The sequence below is a fragment of the Chelmon rostratus genome, chromosome 11 (genome assembly GCF_017976325.1).
Source record: "Chelmon rostratus isolate fCheRos1 chromosome 11, fCheRos1.pri, whole genome shotgun sequence".
NCBI classification, from domain to species: domain Eukaryota; kingdom Metazoa; phylum Chordata; class Actinopteri; order Chaetodontiformes; family Chaetodontidae; genus Chelmon; species Chelmon rostratus.
Genome location: NC_055668.1, coordinates 16907062 through 16920194, shown reverse-complemented (window position 1 = coordinate 16920194; position 13133 = coordinate 16907062). Strand labels below are relative to the sequence as shown.

The window sequence follows — 13133 nt, the reverse complement described above, 5'->3', positions numbered from 1 at the left end:
AATCACAGCATCTCTGGTTCAATTCCAGTTGAGGACCATTGGTGAATATCATGCCTCCCTCCTAATGTTTCAGTACACCATCAAGTATCAAAAAAGGCCCAAAAATGTAAAAAATCAAATAATACCAGATCAAAACACTGCCAGCCTTGTATGACAAAGCACTGACATGCTCCATTTCTCTTGAATGTTCTTTTGTTCTGACTGATGAAGTGTTTTCTACATGAGTGAGATCCACGAAATTTTCTCAATTATGTTCCCGACTGGAGTTGAGATGTTTTTGTGCAACTTTACTTTGCACTGAAACAGCTGCGCTTCATAAAAACGGTAGGTACTAATACAGCAGCATCAAAGACAGTGACAAACACACCACTTCTGAGCCCTCTGCGATTTAAAAAGTCTTGTGTCCTTTCAATGACAGTGCTGTATTAATTAATAGACTATGAGTGCTCTCTAACAAATTTCTCTTAATGTGTACTCAACAGGGGCTGCAAAGGTTTCACAGGTCACCACTGGCTCGCAGTTACACTGAGAGCACAAGCACTACAGTTTACAACTGATTCCTTAAGTGACAGATCCCCTAAACCCTGCATCTGCTCACTTCCAGGCAGTGCGTGCAAAAAGACGCAGTGTGCTTTTGTGTGATCGTTTGGTATGTGAGTTTGCTCTGTATACTTGTGCGTGAACAGTACTTCATTACTGAAACTTTCATTGAGGTTGATGGCAAGTGTGTGTGCAAGTGTGTGTATGTGCGTATAGAGTGCCCCATCTGCACCCTCTGCTGTGCAGTTACAGTTGTGGGAACGCAGCCAACATCTATTCTCCCAGATGGGTCCTCAGTATGTCTAATGTGTAACTACGAGAGCATCTTTCTGGACAGAGATCTTTTTGATGGTGTGTTTGTAGGTGTGTATCTGGAATAGGAAAACAAGGAAAACTGCAGTAATGTGAATTAAGAGTGAAAAATCAAGTACGTATTTTGCATTTGAACCTCTATATTCAAGTAAAACTGACCGCTTTTGAAAAAGGTTTTGAGAATTTAATACAGGGTAGCATTTTGGCTGAAACTGACAGAACATGCAGACGAACCCTTCCTATTCTCTTTTGGAGTGTAAAGACACAAACCCTCCAGCTTGGATTGTAAAATTGCTACCGACTGGCTCCAGTGTATAGGCAGTAAAATAAGACAAATGCTTCACCCACTCTGGCTCGGACCAATTATACTGTATTTCTATTACCAGCCTCCTCCTCCTCCTTATTTAACAAAGCACCCAGTGGGATTAGAGTCAGTGATGAAACCATTAAAGCTGAACTGGGAGAGTGGAATAAGCCAGTGGGCTGAAATATTATTAAAACATTACAGAGGAGGAGACAAAGGAGGAGGAAAGAGATGATTCTTCTGCACTCAACTAAAGGCAAATTATTCAAGAATCCTATTCAAAGTTCACACTATGTCAGTATCACAGTGTGTGTGTGTGTGTGTGTGTGTGTGTGTGTGTGTCTGCTTCTTCTGAGTTCCCGTAGATACTACTACATCTATTAGTGTTACTGCAAGCAGCACAGTCTGCTCATCATTATGTGGGCTGACCTGTTCTGACACTTACATTTACTATACTGTGTGTTAAACTTACAAACCATGCCTCACTTCCTGTTTGTACTTCTTCGCTGCCTATCACATTCGGAATGTAAAAGGGCACTGTAAAAGGAAGTGTTGCATGTAATTAAACTTGGCAGATAAAAAGTACTTTCTACTTGACTTTTTGTTCATCTTTTTTAAATTTGGTGTCTCTACGCTGGAATTGCATTTGTACTTTTCATTTAATAGTATACAATTTTAGTGTTTCTTTTGAAAAGCACCAAAAGTTCCCTTCATGTGCTACTAGCTCAGGAAACAAGCAAGTAACTAAACCTTAGATCTTGAATTTTACCCCGGATATGTGAGGTAAAGAATAATTATTATTATATACAGTATATAGCTGTAGGAAACATGTTACGATTCAAATACATTGTCTTGTATGTAAAGTTTCTCCATCACCTATGAGACATTGTAATTCTTCATTTATTTTCACTTCTTATTGTTTTTCTTGGTTAAGTGCTGGGGCAATTTTGAATGTATCCACTCTAGACTTAATGTCTATAAAATCCAGACTGCTTAAAGCAACATAAAACAGGAAACATAAACCTGACAGCAAATCAACAAGAACTAATGAAAGTTAATTACATGCATAAACAAAGGCTTCTAAAATGGGCTTCTAAATAAGGAGCCTTCATGGCACACACTCAAGATTTTGGACAAGGCTTAGAGAGCCATCCCAGGACTGCAGTCCAGTTAATGGGGGGTGAAAATGTCTGTGCTACAGGTTCATGCTACTGCAGAGAACAGTTGAAATACTTTTGAGATATTAAATTAAATGACATCGTGTTATTTTCTACCAGTCAAGATTGCATTACAGATGAAATGGCAACATCTGAAAAGTTTTTTGTACATTTTAAATTTTTTGTACCTTTTCATGTATCTCCTGTGTGGACTGGGCATCGCAGAATGCCACAGTGGCCAGATCTTTGAGGATGGGCATCTCCACAGTGCAGTCGCGCCCATCCAGCAGCGCCACCAGGGGGCGCGGGTGCATAGGCCCATTCATAATCTGGGGCCGAATACCTGCAGAGAGACAGAGAGAGAAGAGAGGAGAGAGAGTTAATTATTTATGTCTGGCACACATAGTCAAGTGAGCTGCAGAAGAAGCAGTAAAAATGTAGGAAATGCACCCAGCAGCAGGAAGTGTTTACACAGGCTGGGACTGTGTGCTTTGCCTGTGTGATAGGCTAAATCAGTGGCACTGGCATGCGCACGCACATGCACGCACACACACCTGAGTGTGTGCAGATCTATACTTTAAACCGCTATCATCATCTCCCTTACCTGGCAACTAGTCGATATCACACACACACATTAGTTCACACACTCACAGACATACAACATTGGTGATATGAATACCCCCCTGTCTCACTGTTATCCACACTGTTACCAGGCAACAGGTCCTTTCACCCCATGAGGTCATCACCTCCATTATCCTATCACTGTACAGAAGCTGGCAGGCCTTCAGTGTGTGCTCCTATATGTGTGTGTGTGTGTGTCTGCTCCTTGTCCACAGTTTACACCTTTTAACAGAGCCAGCCTCACTCTGACACTGAAAAAAATCATCATCATCATCAAATTCAAACTTGTTCGTCTTCAGGTGCGAGTTTGTTTGCCTCTCTATCTTTGTTCTCGCCTTGTTGTTGGGTTGTGATACGGTTGCCCTTCAGGGAGAAAAGTGGCAAGAACTGCTGGAAACTAGAAATGTGCCAGAATGTCCCAATGTGACGTCTTCTTTAGGTGATAAGAAAATAGTGTAATATTGAGGAAAGAAATCTACGAGTGTGGACCCAAATTCCACTGAAAAGAGGGAAAAAAAGAGGGAAAAGAAAAAGGAGGAGGGGGTCCACACACCACCACTCTCTGGCTCCCTGCTGCCTGTTGTCATGGTGATTAGAGGATTTGGGCAGGATTATGAAATATTTTATTTAGTGACATCTGCGCTGCTGGAGAGGACATCCAAGCCTGCTCGCTCTGTCTGTCTCTCCAACTCCTCTAGTTTTGGGAAGCAAGGACAGTGTTTGTGACCTACACGACTACAACATGCTAACATATGTACTTTAAACAGATCACATGCGTATAACCGAAAAAAAAGAGGTAAATGTAGCCGTGTTTCAGTTAACTGGGCTTCAATTCTGCTCCAGTAGGCTCATTTTCTGTTCTGCACAGTTAATCGAAAAAGATTGCATTGACTGTTGATCCAAGTTTTAAGAAGATGGTGTATTTTGTAGTGTTGCTCTACAATTTAAAGGCTTTAAAACCTATTTTGTCAATCAGCTTGTTACTGCGAGCGACAGGATGCTACATGAACGCAAACATTTCTACCAAAGTTAGACCACTTCACAAGAGATTTCTGTGTTTGTGGGTTTTTCTGTGCACTCCTCGACAGGCTTGAAACGGGCGGGGATGAAAGTGATATCGCATATTTCCGTGCACCAATCAGAATTAAGCAACATTTGAATCTAAATTTGATGCAGGTTGCTGGGTTTGTTGGCTTATGTTGCCGGGCCACTGTAAACAAATAAAATGTGATCGCACCACACCCACACAGTTCTGATGAAGCAGATTAGCGGAGATTTTGAGCACTAAACTCTTTATAAATAAAAACCAACACTGGTATTTTTCCAAACTTTAACTGTGATTGTGGCTTTTTTAAGGAATTCTATAGAGAATCACCTACATTTGACATCAGGTTTTTAGTCCTTAAAGAATTTCTAGCAAGCAAACTTGTCCATTTTAGAAAAGATTCTGGATGGAGCACAACACAAACTTAGTTACACACCTCTGTGGTACCATAGGGCTCTGAAGACATGCATGGCTTAAAAAAAAAAAAAAAAAAAAAAAGGCTTTTAAGCTGAGTTTAATGCCTTTATAAACATGCAAACACACACACACACACACACACACACAACCCAAGGAAAAACAGACTACCTGCACTTGACATGTCAGATAGAAATGGATTATTTAAAAAAGAGCTCAGCAGAGCAGTGTGACATTAATATCACAGCTTTGACAAACACACTTACAGCCTGTACTTTTTTTTTTGCTGTTAATTCATCTAATACCTGGTGGCATTCTCTCTGACTGTGTCTTTCTCTGTTTCTATCAAGCCACAGAGGAAGGTGAAACACATTCAGGCATCTCAGAGGTGAGAAATTGAGGTGTGCATGAAAAAATCTGAACAAGCGGAGATGACATGTAGGAGAAGAGTCGCGACCAAATCAAAGATGAAGAACGAGCACAGGAAGGGGGCAGTGAGGAACAGGAGGAGGATGGAAGGACAGTCTGGTGATGTCTGACTGAGGGAAAACAAGAGAGCATTTGTATCATTCTATCGCTTCAGCTTAACATCTCAAGTAGGATGAATTACAAGACATAATTCTTTTTCTGTGGAGAGGCCTTTAAAGGGAAACACCACCGATTTCACATGAGAAGTTCAGTTTGCTGGACAGGCGGAAAACCACTCAGCTGTTGTGTAATGCCTCAGCTGTGGCTTGACAGTTTTACCAGAAAGCCTGAGTTACAAACTGGATGTGCAGAGTTTGAAAGATGTGAGTATTCAGGAGGCAGGCTGAGTCTGATGAAGGAAGCTATTGCATTATGGGAAATGTAGTACACAGTGTTCTTGGAGCAAAACACTACAACTTGGTTGATTGTTTAGATTACTCTTTTTGCAATATGACTCTTCTATGTTTCCCAACTTCATGAAATACAATATCACCAGAGTATCCCTTTAAACCACACACACCATCAGGACACCGCTGTTTGATCCAACTTTGAGCTTAAACACAACAGATGATCCAGCCTGGACCATCACTGCTCTTTGGAGAAGCCTCCTTTGAGCAGTTTAAAGCAGCTGCATGATTATTATCTGTTAAATTGCCATGTGAAGCTTATTTGGCTGAAATTATGTTCTGTTGGTTATCATTGACCTTTTTCTCCAGCTATTTTTATTATATTGCTTTGCTTTTATGCTTCATGTTTTGTTTACTTTGTCTTTGGTTTCGTGTTGATTTTATGAGGTGAGGATTTTATAACTGCTTTGTGAGCCACTTTATAACTGTGTTTTATAAAATGATGAAGTGAGGAATTATTATTATATTTCTTTATATTACAGCCATTAACAATATTATTGTGCTGCGCTTCTCATAAAAGCAGTGCTTCATAAAAGCCTAAATGGCATATCAAAAGAGAAAAGAAGAAAGGTGCGTACAAAGAAAAGGTTAAAAGAAATAATGTGGAAGAAGTGACCTCGATCTTTCAGAATATAAGCTGAAAGCATGCATTATTCTCACCGGAGAGAGTCATTGTGTGTGTGCCTGTGTGTGTGTGTGGGCGGTTAGTGTGTGTTAGCGAGGGGGGTTGGGGGACTGCTTGCCAAACACACCTGTGGCTCCACAGCTCTCCCTGTGCCTCCTCATCACACTCCTGCAGAGTTCATTATCACAGCTCAGACTGGCTGAGGAAGAAAATACTTCTATCATTCAGCAGTCATACACAAGGGTACGTACTGCTACTCATACACACACACACACGTGTGCACACACGAAAACACGCAAACACACACACTCCCGATATGAAAACAGAAACAAACAGCGAACGCGCAATCACTTGCTTATACTGTATACACACACAGACAAGACGCAGCTGATGGAAAAAGCGGCGTCACTTGTAGGAAGTAGGTCAAAATGCTGTTGATTAATTATTTCCATGTGGCTAATAGCCTTTCTCCAGCCTAATAAGGCAGAACGTGGCACCGCATTTAACACATGATGAACCTGCAGTATAATTAACACCTAACAAGGCTGTTAATGAGGGTCTTAATGAGTCGGATACCTGGCCAGTGATATGAAAGGAGCTCGCTGGTTTTGGACAGACAGAACTCTCCCCTCAGTCACTCAGCCAAAGACGAATCTGACGGTATGTGCATCATACATGTGTGTTTTGTATAGTTAATTTGAAAGGAGTTAAGGTGACTGTGTACTCGTAAAGAAATACAAGCACACACTCCCCTGACGCTGACTGGAATGGCCTCTTGTCACCATCCCTCCAGAGACTGTCTGTCACATACAAGTTAATGAGTTTCGGGGCTTTAGTCTGTAGTCTCACGCTGTCAGAAGGACACTACAGGTACTACACCGCAGGCCGAGCAGCATCCATTGTCATTTTGAAGTTGTGAAAGCAAACTCATCAGTGACGAACTTTAACTGCGCTTACAGCCTCAGGAGGGAAATGTTACTCAGAAATAGGGCTGAGTAGACGACACATGGGACGACGATCGCAAGCAGGTGCGCTCATCCTCTATGTGCGCTTGTCACTCCTTGATTAAATTTCAAATAGTCCAAAGAGAAAACGTTTCTTCTTCTCTTCTTCTTATGAATGCTTCATTGATCCGTGTGTACCGGCTGTGCCCCGGTTCAGGGAACTTTTCAGGGGTTGCTTTTGAAACGCGTTCAACATGCACATTAAACCGCACTCTTCTAGCCGAAGAGCAGTATTACTCTGATGAAGCTGCCCCACACCTACACACTTCCAACGGCTCGTGAAGAGAATGTGTTGCCTTAAACGTAAGACAATCTGCAAAGCTGTACACGGATCTGAAGAGAACGTTTGTAAGGTCGGGGTCCTTTTCTGGCACCGTGCAGTATGAGTATGCAGTGTAAGACTACAAAATGTTTTTATTCACTTCTTTCCTTTCTCGTTGTTTTTCTTTTATTTATTTATTTCTGTATTGTAATTGCTTTTAAAACCTCAATCACTCAAAGAAGCAAAGAACATTTGGTCTGTTTTAGGGTTAGCTGAGGTGGGTGGAGAGGAGGGCCGAGGTTTATTTCTGACTTGTGCTAAAGAATAGGGCCTGCCGTCATGACAACACTGATGCTGTGCATTGCATCAGGGTTGGGATCCAATACACAAACAAGACAAAGAGACAGCGCTGAGTGATATGGTTGAAATCAATATCAATTATTAAGAATATTGACCTCACAATATGGGAATGCAGTGTTACGTAGATAAAAATCAACTAAAAAAACAAAACCTTCGATAACTCACTTCCTTATTTTAAAATTAGAAATCACTTGGAATAATTTACTTGGACAGCAGAGTGATGTCATGACTGTGTCATCACTGAAAGTAAATGATATTAAATTATCTAGTCCTATTTAACACATGGATAATCCAGAGATAATCAGTCAATAATTAGCACAAAATGCCTTTTTAATATGTTTACACCTTAAGGTCACTGTGTTGTAAATTTATCACAGACATACGTTATTAGTGCTGGGAGTGATATTATAGGAGCTGCCTTATTTGGTCACGTTGATTACCATACAGCCATTGTTGGTCCTTGTGAAATATTACAGGAATATTACAGAGACTCAGAATTATGTAGCCTGCAGCTGCAGGCGGCTGTAATAACAGTCATCTGTTGATATTAAATGTAAGCAGTAACATAACGGATGAGAATCAAGCACATTTTTATGTAATGATTATGAGAAGACAATCTGGGAAGGTTGAGATCATGAATTTGTTATTTTATGACAAAAAGAGCTTGTTATACAGAGATCATGAAATACTTACTTCCTAATCCCAAGAAAAACACTGCACGACCTTCTTCGCATTCAGGTGACGATTTATGGATTTTTAATCTGGCTTCAAACTGGCTCTTATCCCAATAATTGATATTTGCTGTGTCACCCTGGGGTGGCTCGCACTAATCCCCACTGATCACACAAACAGCAGTCTTCGGCAGAGGCCAGAGGTACAGCTACTAAAGAATGAAACAATCGCTGATCACATCTGGTTTGTTTTCTTCACTTATGTGAACTCGTGTCTTGCCAGTTTCTCTCTGTTTATATCCATCTCCCTCTCTCCGCCCTCCCCCCTTCTCACTCCCCGGTTGGGTCGGCACCAGCCTGGGGAGTTTTGGCAGCAGCTTGCCAGCCACCCCACCCGGCGGCCAGACCCAGAACATGGACCCTAGGAAACAAAAGCAAAGCCAGCCCTCTCCCTGTCCAAACACAGAGTCCCACCCAACACCAGACAGAACACCAGACTCACTTTTAAGAGGGACGAAAATGCACCACAGGGGCGTTTTTCAAGGGCCTATTTGCTGTTACGTAAACTTTGTGAGCGGCAGAAATAACATGACTAAAGATGGTTTACATTAGGCGGTAGGATATTTTGGCGGGTAGTCTTTTGGATAAAAATGCAAATTGCTTGTGTCAATTTCCTGTTATTGTGCCCAAAGTATTTATCATAGAACAGCAGCCAGCATTGTCTGTGAGCCAGCTAGTGATGAAGAAACAAAGCCAACAGCTTGACTAACTAAATCTAAACCGTGTTCAGTGTGACAGCAAATAGTCTTATCCAGTGGAGGTCATGTGTTGCTGCATCCCTCAAGGGAAGCTTGAATGGACTACGGTTGATATCATCCTTTCGCCAACGCTAATCAAAAAACTGGATGATTCGACAGGAAGTATGAAAACTTCTGGCAGAGCTGGCAAGAGCGTACTTTCAACCACAAATGGATGACAGATGTTCCAAACTAAAAAGCCTTTTTGGATTCTGACAACAGAAATAGAAGTCATCTTTTTAAACGTCAGAAGAAAAAACAAAACACACAACTCCTAGAAATGTGTCTCTCCTTAGTGAATACGATCTGGTGTCTAATTCTCTCGTTTGGAAGGGGCGATCTTGGAAAAGCAGCTCAGAAAGACGCCAGACGCTGTGAGTCAGAGTTTTCAGAGGGAGAAGGATCATTTCCTAAATAGAGCGAAAACAATCAATGAAAGAAAATAAACCTTAGCTCAAGCCTGCCTTTCTCCCCCTGGGCTTGGAAACCAATCTTTAAATTGGTATTTAATAACATCGCACTACATCAGTTATCTTTATTTCTCTGACAGATTGTGTGCTCTGGTTTTGTGGTTTCATGGATCTCCAACATGCCTTGGTTGGTTTACAAAGACTATTTTGTTTGGAAGTTAATGCACTCCCCACAGATTTACTTGTGGCTTGTTTGTGAGATTGTTACACACTTTGGAAGGTAAATGGTCCACTGTGAGACTGCAGAGTCGCATTAACTTACCTGCACTATTGTGATTTCCTGAATAATTACACTGTGTACTCTGCCATCTCAAATCTCTGCTAATAGCCCTCTGAGCCAGTTTAGTATAGTCACCTCACAGAGGAGCGGCACAATTTAGAGACTGTCTTTTATATCCTGATGTCTTTTTCAACTTGCTCCAAATTACAGGTGACTTCTTCTAGCAAACCCCTGCCACTCACCACCTCTCTTTCCCGCTCTACTTCCCATCTCCTCCCTCCAGTACAACAATAAAACAAATACTCAATTGAAATCAGTACAAAGATACAAATATATCTAAAGTTTTACCTCATCAGCTTGTAAATATCTGCTTATTCTGAATTTCATGCCAGCAATATGTTTCAAACAAGTTGGGACAGGAGCAACAATAGATTGGGAAGGCTGTGGAATGCTCCAAAAACACCTGTTTGGATCATTCCACAGGTAAACAGGTTCATTGGTAACAGGTGAAGAGGCATCCTCGAAAGACTCAGGATATTACTTCATGGGCTCTGGAACAATTTGTAAAACCGCTGTTGGCAAACACAGTTCATCTGCAAATGATTGCATCCTGTTTTTATGCATCCCAACATTTTTTGGAATCTGAGTTGTAGTAGAGAGGCGATGAAATGCCCCTAAATTACTCAAACTGGTGTCATGCATGCCATGCAGACTCCCACACCGGTCACCGCATCAGTGGAACAATAAAACTGCAAAAACAAAAGGAAGTGAGGAAGATTTTCCATGGCACGATGATGTCAGGGCCACAGCGGCGGTCGCTGAGTTCACAGTGAGCTTTCAGAGAAAACTACTCTACAGTTGACACAGAGCCAAAACGGGCTCAACGGGCTTAAGACCAACAGCTGGTTCTGGTTACCTAGCAACTTCCAAGCTGGGGGCCTCAGTGATGGGATAGTCCGAGAGAGAGAGGAGGGGGGGCCGCGCCGATAACCCAGCGGGCTTTTCTTTGTGGCAAGTGCAGCAGTGAGAAAGGAAAAGCTTGATTTCATCAAATCTTGCCTCCCCAAAAGGCAACGTGCCATGGGCCACCCAACCTGGCAACCCAAACATAGAGGTCTGAAGATCAGTGTCCAGGCGTAAGTGGCACAATTGGTGTTTCTCTGCGGCATTTTCCAGGGAGGCATCAGAAACACCAACATGCTCGCCATAGCGCACATACACACACACACACACACACACACACACACACACACACACACACACACACACACACACACACACACACACACACACACCGACACACAGAGTTTGGCTGCACTTAGCTTCACACACACCCACAGATGATAACCACTAATGATCAGTGATTATCAGGGATGTCACACATTGTGTTAGACAAAATGTCTAAGGGCAGTCACAGCTCTCAATGCTCTCTTCTACTCTACTTCTGGTCTCTTCGTGCTGGTTGTATATGTCCACCTGCACACTATTTACAATATAAAACAGCCATGTTACACTCTATAACTGTGAATACATGTTAACAAGAATCCGGCGCCTGTATTCTTGGGAGTGTCTACTTTCTTGAGTGTGTTTACGATCCCCTGGCATCTGTAGAAAAAGAGGGGAAGTGTAATTTTTTTTTTTTTTTTGGCAGACTTGCCTCCTCCAGGCCCCCACCGGACCCTATCAGCGCCCGGCTACACCGCCGCCACCCCAGCCTGTCTCTTGTTCCACTATGTGGACACACAAAGACCTTGTTTGTCCTCCCTCTGCCTGCTCTCCTCTAAACTTATCACCACCCAAACGCCCAGCCAAGAGGGGTGAGGGAGGGAAGAGATAAAAGGGTCAGAGAGAAAGGCAGGCAGAAATTACATGTGAGAGTATAAGACAGACAAGAAGAAGATGGAAGACATAGCCTGACATAAAGACATCACAGGTGGTGTCAGTGGTAAATACGAGACAAAGTGAGAGATAGGAGCATCCATCCATCACCATCTCTTCTTTAAACGTTGCCTTTTGTGCTTTGCTAGCAAGGCCTAAAAACAACTGTGGTCCTGAGACAAAAGCAGCTGTCAGTGCTGATGAACAGCGGACCGTGCACTCCAGCTTTCCTTCACATGCACACACACACGCGCACAAGAGAGTGTGTGTGCAGGTCAGGAACATGTATACACACACACAAACACTCACAAACCTGGCAGGAGATAAGGAATCTAAGCTCTGTTACATCCACACTGGCACAAGAACTGACAGTTACAAACCACGGACCCAAAAACACCAAGTATGAAACACATCAGAGGGAAATGCGTTGAACTTTCAAATACGGCGGATTGGTTTAAGGACATTTTCAGCAGGATTATGTTTACTGCTGTGAGAAGACATAACACTGATTACAGTTAGGTTACAGTAAACAAGGTATTTTTGTTGACAGCTCTGAGAAAAACAGGGCGAGTTAGCTGCTGATTAAGAGGCAGTGTTTTGTGGTCCAAATCATATTTTAATGCAATTTTCACAAGGATATTATGCTTTGTTTTTACATTATTTTCATTTGCTCTTAAGCATCAAAAGGAATGGTGATAAATTCGCAGATTAAGAAAATAATAATGACCAAAAATAACGAGCCCCAAACACATATTCAGATCCACAGTACACGCCTGAATACACACCCTGTGACAGACAGCATTCGCACACAGGAACAATCATTAACACTCTCACGCGGAGCCACTCGTATGCCCATTCTTCTGTAACCTTTGACCCTTCAAATGACGACCCATCTGATCTCACCCTCTCGCTGCTGTGCAGAGTTCTGTGGTTTGAAACCAAGGAAACACTGACAGACTCACATGGGTGCTTGCACACACACACACACACACACACACCCACCCACACTGTTTTCATGACACACTTCATTGCAAAAACATAAGAGGCTCATTAGCCTTAAAGCCAAATCCAACTGCACCCCCCAACCTCTCACCATTACACACACACACACACACACACACACACACACACACACACACACACAGCTTTTTATTAAGACCCCTGATGAGTGCATGCACACAAACACACACACATTTGCACAACACAATGTTAAACATGCTCCTTGCCTGGGAAATGCTGTCTCCACATTCTTCAAATCAGGAGCTGCACATGGCAGAGGTAATGTAGTGGAGAGGTTTAAAAAAAAAAAAAAAAAAAAAGTAGGATTTGAGGGGATTCTCACACAGTATGCTCTGGGGTTATCCTCTCCTCTCTACGTCCTCCTCCAGCCTCCCTCCCGTCTTCTCTTGCTCTCCCACTGCTTGCTTCCAAATCTGTCCTCCTTCATCACCTCACCCCAAGAACCTCCATTTCTCTTTTTCAAAAAACTGGTACTCTTGAGGAGGGCCGAAAAAAAAATGGATGGTGGCACAGAGGGGCAGTGGGTGACGGGGGAAGGAGGGGACGGAGGAGAGCGAG

The 13133-nt window shown here is 42.5% G+C and overlaps 1 protein-coding gene across 2 annotated transcripts in view; it reads right to left on the bottom strand.

The window, feature by feature from the left end:
• The window catches only part of ctbp2a (C-terminal binding protein 2a), a 66491-nt gene that overhangs the window by 10886 nt on the left and 42472 nt on the right, over nucleotides 1–13133 (bottom strand). For both annotated transcript variants that reach the window (XM_041947081.1, XM_041947080.1), the window contains one exon: nucleotides 2502–2656. In XM_041947081.1, the coding sequence (XP_041803015.1) occupies nucleotides 2502–2656 (155 nt within the window). The remainder of the gene's footprint in view (nucleotides 1–2501; nucleotides 2657–13133) is intronic.